Consider the following 22,329-nt stretch of genomic DNA (forward strand, 5'->3'; position numbering starts at 1 on the left):
GGGAGGCCGCTTGCCCTTTGCCCCGCACGCTGCTGACGTTGCGTGTCCCCCGCCCCCCCCCCCCACCCCTTCCCTCTGCCCCTCACAAAGATGGCGTCCGCTGTGCGGGTCGGGGACGGCTTCGAGCCGCGGCTCCGCGCTCTGCTCCGGGACTGGGACCGGGACGACAGCTCCGTCGCTCAGGACGCGCGCTCGCAACTCGAGGCCTGTCTGGCCGGCGGCCCCACGGTCTCCTTCGACGCCCTCCGGACACTGCACGGCTTCTTACGGGCGAAAGGTGAGCCCCGGGCCTTGGCTCCTGGTGTCCAGCAGAGCAGTCAGGGCCGCACTGACAATACATACCCCGAACAGCCGCCTTATTCCTCGAGGCTTTCCCCCACCCCCCCTCTCACGTAAAAATTAAAACCTCTCAGAGAAACGAAAGGAAGGTTATTATATGATAATAATAATAATATTACCAGTTGTATTTAATACAGCACCCGATGATGATGATAACAACAACAACAACAACAATAATAATCCTTGCGTTCGATATGGCGCTTTTTCACGCCTTCGAGACATCTCGAAGTGCTTCGCGGAATATTGCCGCAAAGCGCAGCAGTGACCGTGCTCTTTGCGGGCGACACGCGGCAGCCGACGGCGCACAGCGTCGTGTCGCCCGGACGTCTCGGAAGCCCGTCTCACAGCAAACGAACGCAACAACAACTTGCGCGTGTCTCGCGCCCTTCGCCGGGGGGTAGCGTCCCAGAGCGCTTCTATGCTATGTATTTTGCGGGTGAACGCGGCTGCCAACAGCCACGAAGCCAATGAACAATATAATTTGGGGCGGTGGGGGCTGTTGTCCAGTAGACCAGGAGAAATTCCCTTCTGTTGGGCAAGTTTCCTTACTCCACACAGAGCCTCATAATAATCCCTCCAAAACCAAAAACAATAATAAATTGGTCATTTTCAATCTACGACACGTTGTGGGACATTGCTGTGCGCAATTGGCTGCCGCGTTCGCCCACAAATATACAGTCAATTCACTTTACAGTGTGTTCTGTGAAGCGCTTTGGGACGTCCTCCCGACGTGAAAAGCGCTATATCAAATGCAAGGATTATTATTATTATTATATATCAATTTAGAGAATTCCTCACCTGGGAATTTTGAACAGGTAGATGGATACAGAGACAGAATGAGAAGGAGTGTCCACTTTCGTAACCAGCACTGGTCCTTGCAATTTGCTGCAGATTGTACAGCTTTCAGTGTCTTGTTTGTTTTCAGGTTTTCCTGTGTATCTACACGAACTTCTCGAAGGAGCTGAACTATTCGTACCAGAGGTGAAGGCACCAGAACGGGTCAGTATATACCAGCCTCTGTTTGCACATCTGTAACACTATACGGTCTACTGACTTGTTGGTAATAAGCTGCTTAAATTAGAAATTGCTTTCAGTTGCACTGAGCTGACTAGACATTTGTCGTTGTGTAAATCATGAAATTTGTCTTTGAGCCGCAAAGAAAATGTTCCTGATCCATGTTCTTACATTGTGTCTCTCAGCTCATCATTCTGTCCAGTCATTACATTAAATCCTGGAGAATACAGAGTGTATTAATAACTTTCAGAGGCAGTATCATTGCTGTCATCTAGCTCAATGGGTACATGCCTGGAATGCTACTGAACCTGATACTTTGCCTGAATATATTTAGTTGGTCTCAGTTAAGGAATGATTGTGATGAGAAAGATGGAGAGCTTCAATTATCCTCTGCATTCTTATGATAATAAAGGGAAATCAAGACAAGTAATAGCTAGTGATATCTGCTTGAATGGTATTTCAGTTGACTTTGGATAAAGAGATGGTTGGACTCTGAAAAGGTGACTGACACTCGCTCACAGTTGAAGAATGGGCACAAGAGAGTTGTGGAATCATGCACCAGTACAAAGCAGCACCTTTAGTAGCGAGGAAAATATTTAATTTAAGAAGTTGTTACTTATCACACTTTTCTTTAAACCATGTTTGGGAATTGCCTGCTGTGTTTTACGAGTCTGTCTCTTTCAGAACCCGGAGCTGGTCGCCCGACTGGAGAAGATAAAAGCAAAACTGGCAAATGAGGAATACAAGCGCATCACAAGGAATGTCGACTGCAAGGTACCGTCATGTGAGCCATCCCCGAACTGTTCCTTCCATCTCTGTCTGGTCTGCAAGTATTAAACAAAGACTGTTAGTAACAGCACAGCCACATTAACTGTATGTATCTGCCCTAATATTTATTCATTTGTGTTCTTCTGTTTGTAGCAGATGAACCGTTTTGGTACTTTGGGAAATTTGGGACGAGAAGGTTAGTGGATTTTATATGAAGACTTGTTTCTTCCTGTGAATTTCCTTTCCTAAACTCTACTCATATGTACAAAGGAACCTTAAAGATGCCTTGCACGCTCTGCCAGCTGTTGTAATTGCTTGCAGTGCAAGCAGCAGTGTGAGGTTGCTTCCTAAACTGTGCTGTTTGTTTAACACAGTGAGATCGGTGAAGGCAGTTGTGGTGACCATCTTTAATTTCCTTCTAACGGTGGTGGCCTCATTTGCCTGTGCCTACATTGGCAGCCAGTATATTTTCACAGAGACAGCAGCGGTGAGTAGAGCCTAGCGCATCAGCTAATGTCACCACAGTCCACCAAACCCCTGGGACATTGCTTGAGCATCAATAAGCATTCAGCTACTAAACTCAGAACATCCGTCTGGCTCAGTGGGTGCACTCACCTATGGAGTCCTAGGGTTCGAGCCTTGGCTTGTAATCATCTGGACATCTTAGTGCAGTTCTATGGGAGTGCTGTAAGCATTGTCAGGTGCTATCTTACAAGTGAGACAATTAGCTGTCCTGTTTGTCTGTAAAGCAATAAGCACCCTTTAGTGAAGCTCTTTCAGACATTTAAAGTGATAAAGCGCTTTATCATATGCTGCTTTTCTGATACTCGCAAATAAATAATCATTCATTCAAGTGGGAAGTTTTGATACCAGGGAAAACACTCAGTGAAGCATCAGTTGATAGCCTGGGAAGTGTTGCTGGAATGCTCTGTGCCTTGTGTGCATTATATTTAATTAAATGTAATCCTATTTAATTTGTTTCACCCTAGAAATGTACAGATAAATTCACTTTACAGTATATTCTGTGGCAAGATGTGATAAGACATTATGTCTAATGCAAGGATTATTAATTGAGGAATCGACATGAATTTGTGTAACCCTGTTTGTGTTTTGTTGCAGAGAGTGCTGTCGGCTGTGATTGTGGCCTCGGTGGTGGGTTTGGCTGAACTGTATGTGCTGGTGAGGACCATGGAAGGGGAGCTCGGAGAGATGTAGCGCTGGTACAACTCATATTACAGAAAAATTCAAATGTTTTCCTTAGGCCCTGTTTCACAACATGGAAACTGTTGGAACAGTGATCGTTCTTACACTGGAACCTTTCTACTGGATGTTTTTTCTAAAGTATGATGGACTTGGACTTTGTGTTAATATGTATTGAGAGATGTGTATTTTCTGTCAGAAAAAATATGAAATATTTTGTCTGTCTCTGTAAAAAAAAAATATATTTTTGGAACAGTTATAGGATCATGCTCACTAAGTTGTAACTGTTTCAGTGTTAATAGGTTAACCAGCGTCCTGTCAGCTCAATTGATAACTTCTGCATAAGAGTCCTGTAGTGTAGTAGTTAGAGCACCCGCCTCGCAAGTAAGAGGAACCAGGTTCAATTCCCGGGTGGGGCGAAACCTTAGGCAAGTCTCCTTACTCCATGCACCTGTTTACCTAGCAGTAAGTAGGAACCTGGTTGTTACGACAATTGGTGGATCACTATCCTGGGGTAATAATCCCTTCAATAATAAATAATAATTTGGTCACTCAATCCATGATGTGTTTGTGGAATACTGCTGTGAACAATTGGCTGCTGCATTTCACCCCCCCAACAAACTATACAATTCACAATTGACTTTACAGTACGCCATGTGAAGCGCATTGAGACATCTCAACGACAAGTTAAGGAGCTATGTCAAACACAGGGATTATTAAAACCAATAAAGTCTTTGAATAGCCAATCGAGTTACAACGGGGGCGAGATGTGGGAATATAAAGGAAAGCAAGAGTGGTGGTCCAGTGTGTGTCCTTGAACAGCTTGTGTGAGCGGCACAGAAGTGGTGGGGGGCACGGAGAAGAGAGAATACCACAAGATGGAATCCTAACCCGAGAGGTTGTTCTTGTTCGCAGATCGCCAGCAGCCATGCTGATTAATGTCCTGATATCTGTTAAACCTTCAAAGACTCTTGTTTATGATGGAATGGTAATAATAAAAAAAACAGGGTTTTATAAGTGACCCAAGTCATTCTATAAGTGTAGGATTCAGCTGTGTAGACACTGCGCTTACGACTTACCTTCCTTGAATCATTTGGGTCTGGGAGTAGGATTAAGGTATTTCTGAAGATTATGTGGCATTAACAGTGATCCTGCTGTGCTACCAGTGTCCTGTAGAGGCAGGTGCATGGCAGGTTGCAAACTGGTATGATTATCGGACTTGGGAGAATAGTAATAATAGCTTATAATACAGGAATGAAATCTGGATCCAGAAAACTACGACTGTAATTAAAAAGGAGATAATCTAACCGGCCCAAGCCTCCAGCAGATCAGATTCAATACAAAAGGGTTTTTTTTTATATAGAATAATGAAAAAAGTTGTGATCACTTGTTTTCATTATGTTTGTCCTTAAAGAGGGGGGAAAACTAGGCCAGAACAATCTTTCAAGCTCTAGATTAAACAGGGGATCAAAAAGTATACAGCGGGATCAAAATTGTCAGTAGTCAGGTATCAGGAGAGCTTAGGCAATCTTTATTTAATTTAGATATACAGAGTTTTAAAATAATCGTTACAAAGTGGGAGAAGGAAAAAACTTGTTCTCAAAAGCATCGTATTCCACTGAAATCAAACAAGATTAACAGTTCAAAATCAAGATCTTCAATTTGTCAAAGGATCTTGCACCTGGTCAAAGGACAAAGTTGAGTTCATAAATTGTTATTGCTATAGTGATGGGACTCCTTTTAATAGTCCCTGGTCACTGCAAGGTCACTAATCTGTCTTTCTCTCAAATTGCATCTGAGGGTCTTGTTGGGAGGGGGAGGAGGGGGCTGGTGTGTTCGGCACCAAATGCATTTGGAAACCGCTTTCTCCTAGAGAGAGGAACCTGGTGGCAGTTTAAAAGATGTGAGCACTCAATCAACAACTGTATGTGGGCACTGCTGTGCACAAGTTACACATCAAACTCCACCAACGAAACTAAACAATGATCTGGCTAGCTAACATACCTCTTCAAATGTGGGTCTCCCACTGTCCAGAAAACCAAAAGTCCTGACCTCACTTGCAGTCAGCGTCTTTGAATTTACTGACCACATTCTCCACGGAGACAGGGGGTTGGAAGGAAGGGAGTATTTAACCAGTGTCTTGGCTAATGATCCAACAGATCAATTATAATAATAAATTAGTCATTCACTCCATGGCTTCTTGTGAGAATTTGCTGCTTGCAGAATGGCTGCAGTGTTTGCCTACAAACTCAGTCCCTGAACCTGACAGCAATTACCTATGCAGTACATTTAGAGACATTCTGACATTACAGACTCTATATTAATTGCATGGATTATTGTAAAGATGTCAAGTGTATAAATCTTATCTGAGCGGTGCGCTTTCTGCCAAGATTTCTGCAACAGGATATCTGGACTGTATAGATAAGGAGTTCCAGGTAAGTTCGGAGCCCAGGTGTGCTGGAAAGAATTTCACAAACAAATGAACCTGAGTCCCGATAGGTGTTGTGTTCAGATGATGCCGTGTTGGTTACATGTTGGTGACGATCGCAGCGTTGTAGATGAGATCTGAAATGTAACCCAGGGAAGTGTGCACTCCAGCCTCTACCTGCTCTCCTTGTGCTTGCTCCAGGCAGCTCTGCCTGCTTGGCACCACTTGATCAGACACAGAGAGCTTTCCGAAGTTGCTGATATGGCTCCCCGAGCTGGCTCCTTTGCTCCTAAAGCCAAGATCGCCATTGAACTGGTCGAACCCACCATCGTGCCTGTTGCACCCACTGTGGCCTTGTGCTTCGTGTTGGGAGCTGACGGCCAAACCATTCTCCCACAGGAACTGGTCCAGGAATCCCGGTGAGAGGTCTGATGGGCAGCTCTGGAGATGATGTTGCTGATGTTGTTGCTGCATTGAGGCTTCGTGGCTGAACCTGGGTCCAGTCGGGTTCCCGTAGTCCACCTCTTGCATGTTGAAGTGAACAGTTCTGAAATCAGGCTCTCTGGGAATGGGGGAAGAGGTAAAGTTTCCTGGCAAACGGCAGGGGCTCTGGGCTGTTCCCCACGACATTCGCTTCCTCAGTTTCTTCCCCTGCTTCATACAGCGTGCCCGGCGATTCTGAAACCACACCTGAAAGGCAATGTGCACAGAAATAATAATAATCCTTGCATTTGATTTAGCGCCTTATGCCTTCAAGACATCTCAAAGAGCTTCAGAGAATATACTGTGAAGTGAATTGACTGCATATTTTGTGGGAGAAACACGGCAGCCAATTGCATACATCAGCGTCCCACAAATAGACGTCATAAATGTCATAATTTGTCAGTAAAAAAAATTCCTACATCAACTCATCCTAACTTGGAAAGTGAACTCACAGCATAAGGAATGTTTAAGGACAGAGTCAGGCTCACTCAGACACCCTCCTGCCGAGTTAGCCTGACTGAGCCTAAGCGAGCAGTGTCTCTTTTAAGAAGCCCTATGAAGATAAAGGTCTGATTAATCTTCCCAGCCCCTATAATAGGCACCGTATGAGGTTGGGGGGAAGAAGCTGGAGGTGAGAGACTTAGGTAAAAAGTACAGGAAGCATCAGCCTCCAAAACAGGTGGATAAACGGTGTTGAAGTATTGTTGGTTTTGCTGTTTATTCCAGTAACAAAGGTTAATGGAATAAACAGCCACCGAACCTGGAGCAGACATCCCTAGACATCCTCGGTCACGCCCAGGACTGTCAGGTCCCCTCCCCCCTCTTGTAATAGCCAAATAACCAGCTGAGACTCACTATCTCCACCCATTTGCACAAGGTAGCAAGCCTGTCGAATTGTATCCCACCGTGAGTCAATTTCGGCAGAGATACAGAGAGAGACCGAAGATCTCTCAGTGATTATCTTCTCTTGTTTTACAGGATGATAATGGTTAATGCAAACGTAAAATATGAATTGCCAACAAATTATAACTAAACATTAATAGGCTGAACAATGACTGATATACCAACATGCTACACTATATCACCCCACCATATTTCATCAAATGTAACCTGCTTCCCTAAAGCTTCCAAGACCTTAGTAAAGATAATGCAGCGTTACTAAAATAAATACTAACTGCGTATAGTCACTTACAAGGTGCCATGAAAAAATACTGTATTCTGGATGGCCGCTCCATCTGCCTACCCTAATCTCTCATTCTATCTGTCTATCTAAGGCTCGCTCTGTCTGTCTCCCTCCCTGTGGGTTGCATTCATACGAGACATTAAACTGTCTGCCTGATCAGGTGGATGTTAATGATCCCAATGCATTTTTCGAAAAGAGAAGAGTTTCTCCCAGTGTCCTGGTCAACAATCCTCCAGATAAAACAGTAGTCTTCACTACACGGCTGTTTGTGGAACATTGCTCTGCTCAAATTGGCTGCTACTACACAAAAAAAAACAGTGGAGCACCTTGAGATGTAATACTCTGTGATAAGGTGCCATATCAAAGACAGAATTGTTATTTACCTGGATTTTGGACTCGGGGAGCCTGGTAATCTCAGCCAGTCCCTCCCTCATGTTGATGTCAGGGTAGGGGGTCACCACGAAAGCCTTCTCCAGCTCGCTCAGCTGCCACCGGCTGAAGATGGTCCTCTTCCTCTTGCGTTGGCCCTCAGCCATAAACCCCACCAACTCCACCGCCTCGGGCAGCGATACCATCTGCGGCACAGCATCTGATAGGACAACACAAAGACAAGCACCCATCAGCCCAGGAACATGAACATTCCTCTTACTCTGACCACTCAATCCCCACTGCCCCCCCACCTAACCACCCCCCCCCCCCCCCACACACACACACACATTCAACCCAACCCACAGCCCCTGGATTCCACTCCAATCCCACCTCTAACCCCATCCTCAAGCTACAATTTCACAGAAAATATAATCACTCTTCTGCTAGGCAGTGCTGGGCAACCCTTGGCCCGCGGGCCGCAAGTGGCCCGCTCGGCGTCAACCCCCTCCTCAACACTCTCACCAGGGCAGCCCCAAGTCCCACGTTCGCTCAATCAACATTTCTAGGTTTTTCCTGATTGGATATTCCTTGAGTCAGGTCAATAAATCGTGAAACAATTCAATCGAGAAAATGTTACTTTTCCTCAATCTCAAACCGGTTACACAAACTCGCGGCCAATCTGAACAGTCATCAGAAACCAACACAGGGGAAGAGAGTAACTCTGAGGAGGAGTGGAATCACTCTCGAGTTGGTGCGTTGCGATAGATTTGAATACATCTCTACATCGTAGAACTCGGACTGACCTGAACACAGACACAGTCACACACTCTCACACTCAGACACACACTCAGACACGGGCTCAGTCAGTCTCTGCCTCTGGTTGTGGGGGTCTCAAGTCAATCGTAACTCAAAAGCACCAACAACTTTATATTAAGTGACTGCAGAACTTCGCCGGGAATTGGAAGGAAGAAGTCCCAAGTCACACGAGTTGGTTGTGATGTGACCCAAACCCTGAACTCTGTCCACACACCCACTCGCCATGGACCATGTTAGTTGTCTCACCCTTCTCACAGACTCCTGCTCCCTCGATGCTCTTGTGAGTCTGGCTCTGGAGCTCCGGCCCCGTCAAACACACCGACTGCAGGAAACTCTCCATCAGTCAGTCAGTCGCTGTGCAAACTGCTTCTCTGGAAGGAGGAGGAATAACTCTGCACTGTCTCTCTCTCTCTCTCTCCCCTCTCTCTCTCTCTCTGCTTGTCTGTGCTCTCCTGTGTGTGGCTCCTGTGATCTCCTGCCTGTGCTCCCTGTGTGTGGCTCCTGCCTGTGCTCCCTGTGTGTGGCTCCTGCCTGTGCTCCCTGTGTGTGGCTCCTGCCTGTGCTCTCCTGTGTGTGGCTCCTGTGCTCTCCTGCCTGTGCTCCCTGAGTGTGGCTCCTGCCTGTGATCTCCTGTGTGTGTGGCTCCTGCCTGTGCTCCCTGTGTGTGCTCTCCTGCCTGTGCTCCCTGTGTGTGGCTCCTGCCTGTGCTCCCTGTGTGTGGCTCCTGCCTGTGCTCCCTGTGTGTGGCTCCTGCCTGTGATCTCCTGCCTGTGCTCTCCTGTGTGTGTGGCTCCTGCCTGTGCTCCCTGTGTGTGGCTCCTGCCTGTGCTCCCTGTGTGTGGCTCCTGCCTGTGCTCCCTGTGTGTGGCTCCTGCCTGTGCTCCCTGTGTGTGGCTCCTGCCTGTGCTCCCTGTGTGTGGCTCCTGTGTGTGGCTCCTGCCTGTGCTCCCTGTGTGTGGCTCCCTGTGTGTGCGCTCCTGCCTGTGCTCCCTGAGTGTGGCTCCTGCCTGTGCTCCCTGAGTGTGGCTCCTGCCTGTGGCTCCTGCCTGTGCTCTCCTGCCTGTGCTCCCTGAGTGTGGCTCCTGCCTGTTCTCTGCCCTTCTGGCCTTTTTGTAGCCTGACCCGTCCCTCAGGAGCGCAGGTGCCGAAGCCCCAGTCCCACACCTCTTGTCCCCTTTCAAGCAGCCGCCCTTTGTGTGGGTGTCAGTCAGTGTGAAGCTTTGAGGCTCAGCGCCGCCTTGTCATCTCCATCCCATTGTGGCTGTGAATGGTGCAAACAGACAGACAGACTCTCACTCACTCACTCACTCACAGCCCCAAGTCTGATCAGCTGTGTGCAATCCACGTCAGGGCACCTATCCTCACAGCTCTGCCAGACAGCTTCACACCCTGTTTAGCTGAGCACACACACACCACACACACACACCACACATACACACAGGAAGAGACACACACCGGCAAATCAGACGGGTTAAAAAAACATACCACACCACACTTTTGTAGGCAGGTTCCAACTAGTGTGTGCACAGCAGCGAGGTTTCAGTATTTCTTACTTACACACATGCTCTTTTTTTTTTAACTCTGCAGCTCATAAACTCACTTCCTTAAATCTGTCAGGATCTCAAACCCTTTGAATCCCGGCGAATGCTGCATTTTTTGGAACATTTGATAGTTAAAAGAATATTTGAAGTCATGCGATCCATGATATCTGCCAATTGCTGCCTCCAGTTATTTTGATTTAAGAATCCCCGAGTATTGTTGCAGTTGCATTTACTTACTTGCGCTACAGATGATAATAATCCTTGCATTTGATACAGCGCCTTATCACGTTGTTGAGACGTCTCAAAGCGCTTCGCAGAATATACTGCAAACTGGATTAACTGTGTACTTTGACTGTTAAGAGCCCTCGCCTTACAAGCGAGAGGACTTGGATTCAATTCTCGAGTGAGGCGAAACCTAAGGCAAGTTTCCTTACTGCACACTCCTCTGTATACCTGGCAGTAAGTAGGAACCCAGTTGACGGATTGATTTCTGGGAGTAATAATCCCTCAAAAATATATGGTCACTACTGTTTGTGGGGACGCTGCTGTGTGCAATTGGCTGCCGTGTTTCGCTCACAAAATATACAGTCAATTCCCTTTACAGTATATTCTGTGAAGCGCTTTGAGACGTCTCGAAGACGTGATAAGGCGCTGTATCAAATGCCGGGAACATTATTATTATATTTTTTAAAAAATCTCATTTAAAGGAAGCTGGGAACTAACGCCTTCGACAACGAGTGGTGCGAGTCTGTCTTACTTAAAATTAAAGTGAGTGCAGAGCTCAGAGTCGGAATCCCCCTCTTCTCAGTATGAATCACTATGTGTATTTGTGGTAGCACTACACAATACTGACTGAGGCTGGTGTTGGGACAAACACCACTTCAATACACACCCCAGACCAGCTGCTCTCTCTGTGTAGTGCCTGGACCCTGACTTCAGGAAGGATTTAACACTTGCAGCACTTTACTGAGAGCATCTTTCATCCCAGTTTCCTTAATGGGATCCGTGGATGAGTGTTACTGAGTACATGTTGCATCTGTCACTTGGTCCTGTCTGTATTGGACAGACATTGTCTGTCAATATTTCTGGAGTCCTGTAGCTCAGTGGTTAGAGCACTCGCTTTGCGAGCGAGAGACCTGAGTTCAATTCCAGGCAGAGGGTGAAACCTTGGGCAAGTTTCCTTACTCCACACAGAGCCTAATAATAATCCTCCAAAACCAAAAACAACAATAAATTGGTCATTTTGAATCTACGACACTTTGTGGGACATTGCTGTGCACAATTGGCTGCCGCGTTCGCCCACAAATATACAGTCAATTCACTTTACAGTGTGTTCTGTGAAGCGCTTTGGGACGTCCTCCCGACGTGAAAAGCGCTATATCAAATGCGAGGATTATTATTATTATTATTATTGTACATCTCTCTCTGGCACTGTCTCTCCCTGTCTGTCAGTACAGTCTCTTTCTCTCTGTCCTTAACCAGTGTCTCTCCCCCATCTGTACCCAATCTCTCTCTCGCCCCCTGGGTGCCAGCCTCTCGCCCCCTGTGTGCCAGCCTCTTGCCCCCTGTGTGCCAGCCTCTCGCCCCCTGTGCCAGCCTCTCGCCCCCTGTGCCAGCCTCTCTCCCCCTGTGTGCCAGCCTCTCTCCCCCTGTGAGAGCCTCTCTCCCCCTGTGCCAGCCTCTCTCCCCCTGTGCCAGCCTCTCGCCCCCTGTGCCAGCCTCTCTCCCCCTGTGCCAGCCTCTCGCCCCCTGTGCCAGCCTCTCTCCCCCTGTGCCAGCCTCTCTCCCCCTGTGCCAGCCTCTCGCCCCCTGTGTGCCAGCCTCTCTCCCCCTGTGTGCCAGCCTCTCTCCCCCTGTGCCAGCCTCTCTCCCCCTGTGCCAGCCTCTCGCCCCCTGTGTGCCAGCCTCTCTCCCCCTGTGCCAGCCTCTCTCCCCCTGTGTGCCAGCCTCTCGCCCCCTGTGCCAGCCTCTCGCCCCCCCCCCTGTGTGCCAGCCTCTCTCCCCCTGTGCCAGCCTCTCTCCCCGTGCCAGCCTCTCTCCCCCTGTGCCAGCCTCTCTCCCCCTGTGTGCCAGCCTCTCGCCCCCTGTGTGCCAGCCTCTCTCCCCCTGTGAGAGCCTCTCTCCCCGTGCCAGCCTCTCTCCCCCTGTGCCAGCCTCTCTCCCCCTGTGCCAGCCTCTCTCCCCCTGTGAGAGCCTCTCTCCCCGTGCCAGCCTCTCTCCCCTGTGCCAGCCTCTCTCCCCCTGTGCCAGCCTCTCTCCCCCTGTGCCAGCCTCTCTCCCCCTGTGCCAGCCTCTCTCCCCCTGTGCCAGCCTCTCTCCCCCTGTGCCAGCCTCTCTCCCCCTGTGCCAGCCTCTCTCCCCCTGTGCCAGCCTCTCGCCCCCTGTGCCAGCCTCTCTCCCCCTGTGCCAGCCTCTCGCCCCCTGTGCCAGCCTCTCGCCCCCTGTGCCAGCCTCTCTCCCCCTGTGCCAGCCTCTCGCCCCCTGTGCCAGCCTCTCGCCCCCTGTGCCAGCCTCTCTCCCCCTGTGCCAGCCTCTCGCCCCTGTGCCAGCCTCTCGCCCCCTGTGCCAGCCTCTCGTCCCCTGTGCCAGCCTCTCTCCCCCTGTGCCAGCCTCTCTCCCCCTGTGCCAGCCTCTCCCCCCTGTGCCAGCCTCTCGCCCCCTGTGCCAGCCTCTCTCCCCCTGTGCCAGCCTCTCTCCCCCTGTGCCAGCCTCTCTCCCCCTGTGCCAGCCTCTCTCCCCCTGTGCCAGCCTCTCTCCCCCTGTGCCAGCCTCTCTCCCCCTGTGCCAGCCTCTCTCCCCCTGTGCCAGCCTCTCTCCCCCTGTGCCAGCCTCTCTCCCCCTGTGCCAGCCTCTCTCCCCCTGTGCCAGCCTCTCTCCCCCTGTGCCAGCCTCTCGCCCCCCTGCTGGTGCCCTCAGGAGCCGCACTGTGTGTGTTTGGGTACCTGTGGCTCTCGGGCTGCAGTGGGAGGGAGAGGGCGAGTCTCATGTGCTCCGCGAACAGCGGGTAAGTGACCCTCTCACTGTCACCAAACCCCCCCCGAGACCCCCCCCCGGCACTGACCCCCCCCCCCCACCCCCGGCACTGACCCCCTCTCGGTCAGTCCCTGAGTCTGTCTGTGCCCTCACAGGGCGGCGGCACAGGTCGGAGACGGTTCCGGAGAGGACGGGATCCAGGAATCCAACGTGTTGGTGGCTCTCAGGTAACTGTTACATTGCGGGAGAGACAGTGTGTGAGAGACAGACAGTGTGTGTGAGACAGACAGACAGACAGTGTGTGTGAGAGAGACAGACAGACAGTGTGTGAGAGGGAGACAGTGTGTGTGAGACAGACAGACAGACAGTGTGTGAGAGGGAGACAGACAGTGTGTGTGAGAGAGACAGACAGACAGTGTGTGTGAGAGATAGACAGACAGTGTGTGTGAGAGAGACAGACAGACAGTGTGTGTGAGAGACAGACAGACAGTGTGTGTGAGAGAGACAGACAGACAGTGTGTGAGAGGGAGACAGTGTGTGTGAGACAGACAGACAGTGTGTATGAGAGAGAGAGACAGTGTGTGAGAGACAGACAGTGTGTGTGAGAGACAGACAGACAGTGTGTGAGAGGGAGAGAGACAGTGTGTGAGAGACAGACTGTGTGTGTGAGAGACAGACAGTGTGTGAGACAGTGTGTGTGAGAGACAGACAGTGTGTGAGACAGACACAGTGTGTGAGAGACAGACAGTGTGTGTGAGAGACAGACAGTGTGTGAGACAGTGTGTGTGAGAGACAGACAGTGTGTGTGAGAGACAGACAGTGTGTGAGAGACAGACAGTGTGTGTGTGTTTGAGAGAGACTGACAAGTGGAGATGGAGGGCCACAGAAAGAGAACATGAAAGAGACAGAGAGGAAAATAGTGACCAGTGAGAGAGACAGTGATAAGAGTGACAGAGAGACGAAGTGACAGAGAGCGACACAGACAGACAGCGGTGCCGAGAGTGACACGGAGAGAACTTGGGAGTCTGCTCATCATTGGATTATTATTCTTTTTGTTCTCTCTCTCGTTTCGCCCACAAGATACACAGTCAACTCACTTCACAATATATTCCGTGAAGCGCTTTGAGGTGTCTCACTGTCGCGATAAGGCGCTGCATCAAATGCAAGGATTGTTATTATTATTATTATATGTGACTGACAGCAGTGGGTCTACATGAGCAGGTGACAGACAGAATCTCTCGTCCTGTCCTGTGTTGACAGGATTCGGCCTTTGAATGGATCCGAGGTCAGGAGAGGGACTCAGTCCGTGCTGCAGTGCCCTGGACCCAACACGGTGCAGGTGAGTCTGAGGGTCAGGCTCGGTCCACACTCTGCCTATGTGGTGGGTCAGAGGGAGTGAGGCTGTCTGTGGATTGGGGGGGGGAGTGAGTCTGTGTGTGGATGGGGGTGGGGGGGTGGGGGGAGCGAAGCTGTGTGTGGAGTGGGAGGGAGTGTCGCTGTGTGTTGGTCAGAGCGAGTGACGCTGCGTGTGGAATGGGAGGGAGTGATACTCTGTTCTAAAGGCACGAAAGGTGACTGGTTATTTACAGGTGAACCTGGGTGTCAGGGAGAAGATCTTCACGTTTAACGCGGTGTTTGACCAGGAAGCCTCCCAGCAGGACATCTTCGATCGCTGCAACATGCAGCGGCTGATCAGCTTGGCCTTGACAGGGTAAAGGTGCTCCCTCTGTCTGGGTCCAACACAGGGCAGGTCAGAGAGTGACAGGGAGTGTACACTGGGAGTGAATCTGCGCAGTCACTAGACTTCACAGTATATCTGTCGCGTGAAGCACTTTGAGAAGCCCTCCTGATACGAAAGGCGCTGTGTCAAATGCAAGAATTATTATTCATCATTATTATATCACTGAGAGCGAAGGGCCCACTCTCTCCTGGTGGGAATCGTTGATTCCCGTCACTGAGGGTAATGTAACATACTGTACCTCCCACAGTGACTCGCGGAAGGTGGACTCTGGCAATGAATAACATGAAAGCCACAGCCAACATCAGTGTGAGAACTTGGTGGGGGTTGGGGAGTCAGAGTAGGGTTAATGAGCCAGCAGCTGGAGGGGGCTGGGGATTAACGTGGGGTGGGAGGAAGGTGGCGGGAGGTTGAGACCATCTATCACCCCTCTCCAGCTCTGTTTCCAGGGCATCAAGGCTAGCGACATGGGCAGATGTGCTCTCACCATGCGCTGTGAACCTGGTTTGCCCTCGTGCCCTTCAGTGTGTGGGAAGGAATGTGAATGCTGATGTCTACACTGCCCTGGAGGTCCTCTCTCTCTCCCCCGCACCCCTCCCACCCCACGCAGGGCTGCTGATGTGAAGCCTCTCTGTTATAGGTACGCCTGCACCGTGTTTGCTTTTGGTCAGACGGGATCAGGAAAGACCTTCACGGTGACGGGACCAGTTACAATGGTGAGCCTCAGGCAGGTTGCTGGTAACTCATTAACTACCAGCTGTCAGGCTTGGCTGGAGACCCCAGTTTGGCCTCCTTTTAGAGGAATAAGCTATTTGTAAACACCTCAACCACACGCGTCTCGGCAAATGATCAGCGCAGTTTAACTCCGCGATGGCTACAGGGAGACAGACCATTGATCTCGACTGTTCTCCTCAGGGAGATGGAAGTGGGAGCTCCTTGGAGCTGATCGGTGACAAAAGTGACTTTGGCCACGGAATGTCACAATCAAGTCCATCCTGTGGCGATCTTGACAGACCTGTAGCTGTATTCCGGGGCACTCACTCCTGACGGCAGCACAGCCCAGCCTGGCTCATAAACAGGACCTGGAAGGGTCGACCAGTCACTGGGGGGCAGGGAATCCTCCCACTCAGCATCTGTTAACCCTGAAAGCCAAAGCCCTAACGGCTAGGGTGGCGTTTTTCAAAAAGAGAAGGGAATTTCTCTCTCCTGGTGTCCTGGACAACAATTCACCAAATAAAATTGGTCTCTCGCTCCATGGCTATTTGCGGGACATTGCTCGGCGCAAACCTGGCTGACGTCCTCCCCCGCGTGAAAGGCGCTACACACACGTAATCTTGTATTGTGTGGTGTCTCTGGCTGCAGTGTGCTGGTGGCTGTCGGGAAGCCAGGCTGAGTGGGTTGATGTGCCGATCGCTGGCTGCGTTACTGGAGGAGGCGCGGGGCAGGAGTGCGCAGTTCACCTTCTCGGCCTCCTACCTGGAGATTTACAACGAGCAGGTACAACAACAACCTGCATTTATACAGCGCTCCAGCTACGTGGGGTGGGGGGAAGGGGGGAGACACTGCGGGCAGGCGGGGAGCACTCTTCTCCAGCAGGGTGAAGTGCAGTCCACAGACACTTCCCCCCCACTCCCGGCTGCGCTGGAGTTGGATGTGAATTTTACATTGAAGTGTCTCAAAGTGCTTCACGGTGATTTGCTGTTACTGGGATTTTTTTAGGTTACCATTGGATTGCATTGGATTCCTCTGACCACGATACACCCGGTCTCTTTTCCAGCAGTGTTTGCGGGACACTGCTGTGGGCAATTGGCTGCCGCGTTTTGCCCACAAAATATACACTTCAATTCGCTTTGTTGTATATTCTGCGCTGTGGTTCGAGGTGCCTCGACGATGTGAGAAGGTGCTATATCAAATACAAGGACTACTATTATTAATGTCATTGATGGGAGTGGCGTTTCTCCCTTATAGGTCAGGGACCTCCTAAATCCTCGGCTCTCAGACTCGCTGCCTGTGCGCTGGAGTAAACACCGAGGCTTCTACGTGGAGAATCTCTTCAGTGCAAAGTTTCAGAGTCTGCAGAAGATTGTGGGTCTTCTCGAGGAAGGTACCGTGGTCCATCCACATCAGAGCAGATCAGAGCAGCACGTACAGAGACTGGCCTGAGGCTGGGCTGTGAGGAATGACTAGCTAAGCCGTGCCGAGATGTAAAGAGGGCAGCTTATCAACAAATATCAGTCAACCCAGAACAATGGTCTCAGAGATAAGGCGGGGGCAGCAGGACAGGAGGGCACAGGTTTTACACGAACCACCCCTACCCCACTGCCAGCACCCCACCCCCATCACAAACTCTCTACATTATCCACAAACAATTCAAAGCCAAGAGTAGTGCGGAGCCCATATAGCGGTGTGTGACAACCTCCCACCACCCCACACACAACACAGACCCCAACCACACACACACACACACACACAACAACCTCCCCCACCCACTCACACACACGTACATATCCACAGGCCTCTATAGACACAAATATACGCACACATATACAGAGATACATATATTTCTACCCACAACCTGTTACATACATACACACAGCCCTGACCTAATACACACAAGTAACGTCCCAATGCTCGCAGCTGCCTTGTAATTAAAACTGAGGTCCTTGTGATGGAGCTGCACTGCATTACCTCGGCCGGTAGATGACGATATGACTCTTTACTGCAGACCCCGATTGCTTTGTTACTGGCACCTGGCCCCAGTACACGTCATTGCACAGCAACCACACCAGAGAGCACACAACGGCAACAGCATCGTAAAGTGGTCGGGGCTCTCAATGGAAAGCTGTGCAGTTTTTTTTTAGTTGGTTAAACTTCCAGCGGTTACCCCAACGCACACTCTGGGGTCCCCCAAGCCTTGGCTCTAGCCAACCTGTGCCGAATACTTCCCAGAAATAGGTAAGAGGGGTGCGTCCTGCCAGGGAGAGCGCACATCCCATTCAGTCCAGACATGGGGTAGGTAACGTACTCTTTATTTTGGATAGTCTTTAAGGGAACTGTAATTGTGTTTCTGTGTGTGTCAGACACCCGCCTGATACCCAAACATTAGTGAAGGGTTAATGCCGATCAGTCACCTTGTTGCAGGCTGTCGCTTCCCAGGTCCCGGCTGCAGGTTAGAGCTGTCCCACGTGATCTTGTCCCACGTTAATTTGTCTCCAGTTGCTGAGCCCTGTCTCCCCTCAGGCACCAGGAACAGGCAGACTTCCGCACACCACCTGAATGGGAACTCCAGTCGGTCTCACACACTGCTCACCATCGAGATCGAGAGCGAGGCGGTGAGTGAGAGCCTGCGTACAACCGTGAGCACACGTGACATTATAAACATGTATGTAATCGTGAGCCCGTGTGTAATTGTTAACCCACATGTAATGATACGTGGATGTCCTCGGTTCACCACCCAAGTACAGAGTCCTGTAGCATAGTGGTTAGCGCGCTTGCCTCACTAGCAAGAGGTCCCAGGTTTCCTTACTCCGCACTGCTCTGTTTTCCTAGCAGGAAGAAGGAACCCGGTTGTTAGTCGATTTGGGTGATCGCTGTCCAGGGGTAATAATCCCTACAAAAAAGGATTGGTCCCTCAATCCACGAACTGTTTGTGGGACGCTGCTGTGCGCAATTGGCTGCCGCGTTTCGCCCACAAAATACACAGTCAATTCACTTTACAGTATCTTCTGTGAAGCGCTTTGAGACGTCTCAACAACGCGATAAGGCGCTATAACAGATGCAAGGATGATTATTATTATATTATTAAGTGGCATTTCTTCACCTGTGATCATTGACGCAGGATAGCAGTCGGTCACTGAGCTGCCGGGTTTGCCCAGTGTAACATTGCTGTGTTTGGTGCAGGCAGATCACATCCACAGCCCTGGGTTCGTCTCCAAACACGGGAAGCTGTGCTTTGTCGACCTTGCGGGGAGTGAAAGGGTTAAAGAGACAAGATCAACCGAGGAAATGATTATAGAGGCCAATAATATCAATCGCAGCCTGCTGGCACTGGGTAAGGGATGTTCCGGGGCGGAGGGTGGGAGAGGTTGGGGGGATGTAGATTGCGGGAGGGTTGGTGGGGGGTCTGTGTGTAACTGTGTATCTGGGCTGCGACGTGTCAGACTGAGCAGAAAGGTGTGCGCGGATGAGAAGTTAAACTCACTCTGTTCCTCAGGGAACTGTATCTCGGCGCTTGTGGATTGCAGGAAGCGAGAGGGTCACATCCCGTACAGGGACAGCAAACTGACCAAACTGCTGGCGGAGTCGCTGGGAGGATCCGGAGTCACCCTCATGGTAACTGTCGTCCTCGCCGTGTGTCCGAGGCTCGGCTGGTGCTCGGCCCCGAGCCATGTTTCAGGCGCGTGTTGTTCCGTGTACAGGTTGCACCGTCCCATGTACCAGCCATGTTGCGTGCTGTGCCGATGACGTCTCTCTGTTTGGCCGCAGATCGCCTGTGTCTCACCCTCGCCGCTCAGCCTGGCCGAGACCATGAGCACCTTACGCTTCGCGAGCAGAGCCCGAAGGGTAAAGAACCGACCAGCTGTCAGACTGGTAAATCCTAGCTTCTGCGCCGATCCTCTTCCCTGCTTGCCCCCCATCCCCCCACGTGCCCCTGCTCCCCCCACCCCATCACATCCTCCCAAATTGTTATTGTGGTTGTTTCTGTGAAATATCTGGATGTTGGTCCTGTGAGGAGCTATTGTCAGTGGGATGTGCTGCTGCTCCGTTCTCTCACTGTGACACAGTGGCCCAAACGCCATCTCTCTCGCTCTCTCTCAGGACCCAAAAGACAAGCTAATTGTGGGCTTGCAGCGAGGGATTAGGGTGTTACAGACCGAGAACATGTCACTACGACAACAGCTTCAGCTCCCGCTTGCCCACAGCAACGAGAAAATCCTCAATGGTGAGTGAGATCCTGACTCTGACCTGGGAGTGTGGACGGACGCACAGTGTAGAGGAGCTTTACTGTGTCTCTAACCCTGACCTGGGAGTGTGGACGGACGCACAGTGTAGAGGAGCTTTACTGTGTCTCTAACCCTGACCTGGGAGTGTGGACGCACAGTGTAGAGGAGCTTTACTGTGTCTCTAACCCTGACCTGGGAGTGTGGACGGACGCACAATGTAGAGGAGCTTTACTGTGTCTCTAACCCTGACCTGGGAGTATGGACGCAGTGTAGAGGAGCTTTAATGTGTCTCTAACCCTGACCTGGGAGTGTGGACGGACGCACAGTGTAAAGGAGCTTTACTGTGTCTCTAACCCTGACCTGGGAGTGTGGACGCACAGTGTAGAGGGAGCTGGACAGTTTGGTTCTCACACTGAGGTCTCTCTCGGGATATGAACCTGTTGTAACGATGGCTGTGTGTGTGTGGTTGTTGTGTGTGTGTGTGTGGGTGTGTGTGTGTGGGTGTGTGTGTGTGTGTGTATGTGGGGTGTGTGTGTGTATTTGTGGTTGTGTGTGTGGGGTGTGTGTGTGTATGTGTATGTGTGGTTGTGTGTGTGTATATGTGTGGTTGTGTGTGTATATGGTGGGTGTGTGTGTGCGTTGGCAGATCCCGGGGACCGGTGCTGTGATGATTGTGGATGCGGCTGTACGTTGCTGGCGTCAGCGTCACAGCACAGTCTGTACGAGATGCTACAGGAGTTTGTGATCGAGAACGAGCAGCTGAGGTAGGTGGGTCTGGGGTTGTCAGCGTGGGTGGGGGGGCGGGCGGGGGAGAGACAGTTGGGGTGGTGGGAGGTGTGGGGGAAAGACGGGAGACCCAGTGAGGGAGAGGCAGTAAATAAGCGCCGTGCCCGCCACTGTCAAGCGCTCTGGGACACTACCCTGTGTGAGGGGCGTTGTGTAAATGCAAGTTGTTGTTGCGTTCAACCGGAAGAATCCAGTCACCACACTGCACAGTGGGCTGTGAGAGAGAACGAGAGAGAGAGAGAGAGAGAGGCTGTTGATCGTGAGGACGGTTGTGGTTTCAGGCAGGAGAAACAGCAGCTGCTGAGCAGTCAGGAGAGCAGTCGCTGTGAGCACAGACTCCTTCTTCAGCAGAACCGCAGACTGTCCCGTAAGCTGTGCCGCCTGGAGAGGTAGGGGCCGTCACACCCCACCCTGGGCTCCGCTCTGCAACCCCCACCCGCGATCATCCCTCGTGGAGTTCTGTAGCTCAGTAGTTGGAGCACTCGCTTTGCAAGCGAGAGAGCCTGGGTTTGATTCCCGGGTGGGGCGAAACATCAGGCAAGTTTCCTTACTCCACACACACGCACACACACACGCCCCTCTTCACCAAGCAGTACGTAGGAACCCAGTTTTTAGGCGATTGACGGATTGCTTTCCGGGGGGTAATAATCCCTTCATATTTTTTTGAAGCCTCTCTCTGTTCCTGGTCCCACAACAGAGCCATCCTCTCCTCCCCTCACGGCCTCTCTCGCTGCCAGTCGGGTTGTTCCTGTCACAGTGTGGAGAGCTGTGAGAGCCAGACTCAGCCTCCGGGGGAACGCAGCTGTTCCAGATACAGACAGGTGAGACATACACACACGCACACACTTCATCTCTCTCTCTCCACCCTTCCTCTCCCCCCCCCCTCCCCCATGTAGGGCTGAGCCAGTAACCATCACCGGTTGATTTATCTCCTCCTCCAGGTCAGCGAGGTCCTGAATGACCATGGACCCCTCCTCCTGCCCCCCTCAACGCCCCCCATCGTGCCGTCTGCTCCCCCACTGCCCACACCCCCCCGCCTCAGGTCAGAGGTCACCCTGCCACTGAGGAGGAGCAGCAACGAAACGTCGTCAGGTGAGTTCAGTTTCATAACTTGACCGTTGAGCTCCACCAGCAAAAGCCCATGAGGTGAAACGCCTTCAAGCGGGTTACTGAGCCCCTGTGGGTTACAGCTCAGCCTTCACTGCACAGCACAGAGAGAGCTTTCCTGTGTCTCTAACCCTGACCTGGGTGTGTGGACAGACGGTGCAGAGGGAGTTCTACTCTGTTGCCACCCGAGGACCACAGGCTGACACGGTGCCATTAATGGGCATAAAATCGCGTTAGTTTTAGGCGCTCAGAGGCACTGTCCCGTGTGAAGCTCACTGTATAAATGCAAGTCGTCCTTGTTGTTAAAGTGGAAACAGTTTGACATTCAGCCGTGAGCAATGCTGGTGACTGTGTACTGGGCGCTCGCTCGCTCGCTCGCTCGGTGCTGGTTGGTGTGAACATTGCCTCCTTAAGACTTTGCTGTCCTTTCCCGAAGGCAAACCCTCTGCAGCTGAACCCCGCGGCAACACAGAGATTAAACCCGACTGCTGGGAACCACGGCTCGGTCCTGTCGCTCGTCTCCATGGTAACCCGGGGAGGCAAACGCCAGAAAGAGAATGTTCAGATATCAACACCGCGTCCAGCCTGTGTCCAGCCTCAGGGAAATAATAAAATGCAATAAAACTAAACACTCACTGTGT

At 51.2% G+C, this 22,329-nt stretch overlaps 3 protein-coding genes across 5 annotated transcripts; 2 read left to right on the forward strand and 1 right to left on the reverse strand.

Moving 5' to 3' along the window:
* The first annotated feature begins 83 nt into the window (after window positions 1-83).
* tmem199 (transmembrane protein 199) lies at window positions 84-3,877 on the forward strand. Of its 2 annotated transcripts, none has more exons than XM_007896481.2 (6): window positions 84-277; window positions 1,265-1,338; window positions 2,038-2,127; window positions 2,275-2,317; window positions 2,496-2,608; window positions 3,241-3,877. In XM_007896481.2, the coding sequence occupies exons 1-6, from the start codon at window positions 91-93 to the stop codon at window positions 3,334-3,336; spliced, it is 603 nt and encodes a 200-aa protein (XP_007894672.1). In that variant the 5' UTR covers window positions 84-90; the 3' UTR covers window positions 3,337-3,877. The 2 variants fall into 2 exon arrangements, with proteins under 2 accessions (XP_007894672.1, XP_007894673.1); XM_007896482.2 differs by having other exon boundaries at window positions 2,278-2,317; window positions 3,241-3,715.
* Window positions 3,878-5,806: 1,929 nt separating this feature from the next.
* LOC103180551 (homeobox protein SEBOX) lies at window positions 5,807-8,973 on the reverse strand. Its single transcript, XM_042338581.1, has 3 exons — window positions 8,847-8,973; window positions 7,799-8,004; window positions 5,807-6,439 (listed from the first exon to the last, which is right to left on the reverse strand). Exons 1-3 carry the CDS (start codon window positions 8,938-8,940, stop codon window positions 5,849-5,851), a joined length of 891 nt encoding a protein of 296 aa, XP_042194515.1. The 5' UTR covers window positions 8,941-8,973; the 3' UTR covers window positions 5,807-5,848.
* Window positions 8,974-13,087: 4,114 nt separating this feature from the next.
* On the forward strand, window positions 13,088-22,317 carry LOC103180552 (kinesin-like protein KIF12). 2 transcript variants are annotated; one of them, XM_042338686.1, is made up of 17 exons: window positions 13,088-13,145; window positions 13,270-13,341; window positions 14,375-14,453; window positions 14,704-14,825; window positions 15,493-15,568; window positions 16,215-16,349; window positions 16,821-16,956; window positions 18,093-18,184; window positions 18,753-18,903; window positions 19,066-19,184; window positions 19,338-19,442; window positions 19,671-19,794; window positions 20,442-20,559; window positions 20,863-20,970; window positions 21,279-21,402; window positions 21,523-21,673; window positions 22,125-22,317. In XM_042338686.1, the coding sequence occupies exons 1-17, from the start codon at window positions 13,126-13,128 to the stop codon at window positions 22,295-22,297; spliced, it is 1,905 nt and encodes a 634-aa protein (XP_042194620.1). In that variant the 5' UTR covers window positions 13,088-13,125; the 3' UTR covers window positions 22,298-22,317. The 2 variants fall into 2 exon arrangements, with proteins under 2 accessions (XP_042194620.1, XP_042194621.1); XM_042338687.1 differs by having other exon boundaries at window positions 19,338-19,415.
* The last annotated feature ends 12 nt before the right edge of the window (window positions 22,318-22,329 follow it).

This window comes from Callorhinchus milii, unplaced genomic scaffold, assembly GCF_018977255.1.
Source record: "Callorhinchus milii isolate IMCB2004 unplaced genomic scaffold, IMCB_Cmil_1.0 Scaffold10, whole genome shotgun sequence".
NCBI lineage: Eukaryota > Metazoa > Chordata > Chondrichthyes > Chimaeriformes > Callorhinchidae > Callorhinchus > Callorhinchus milii.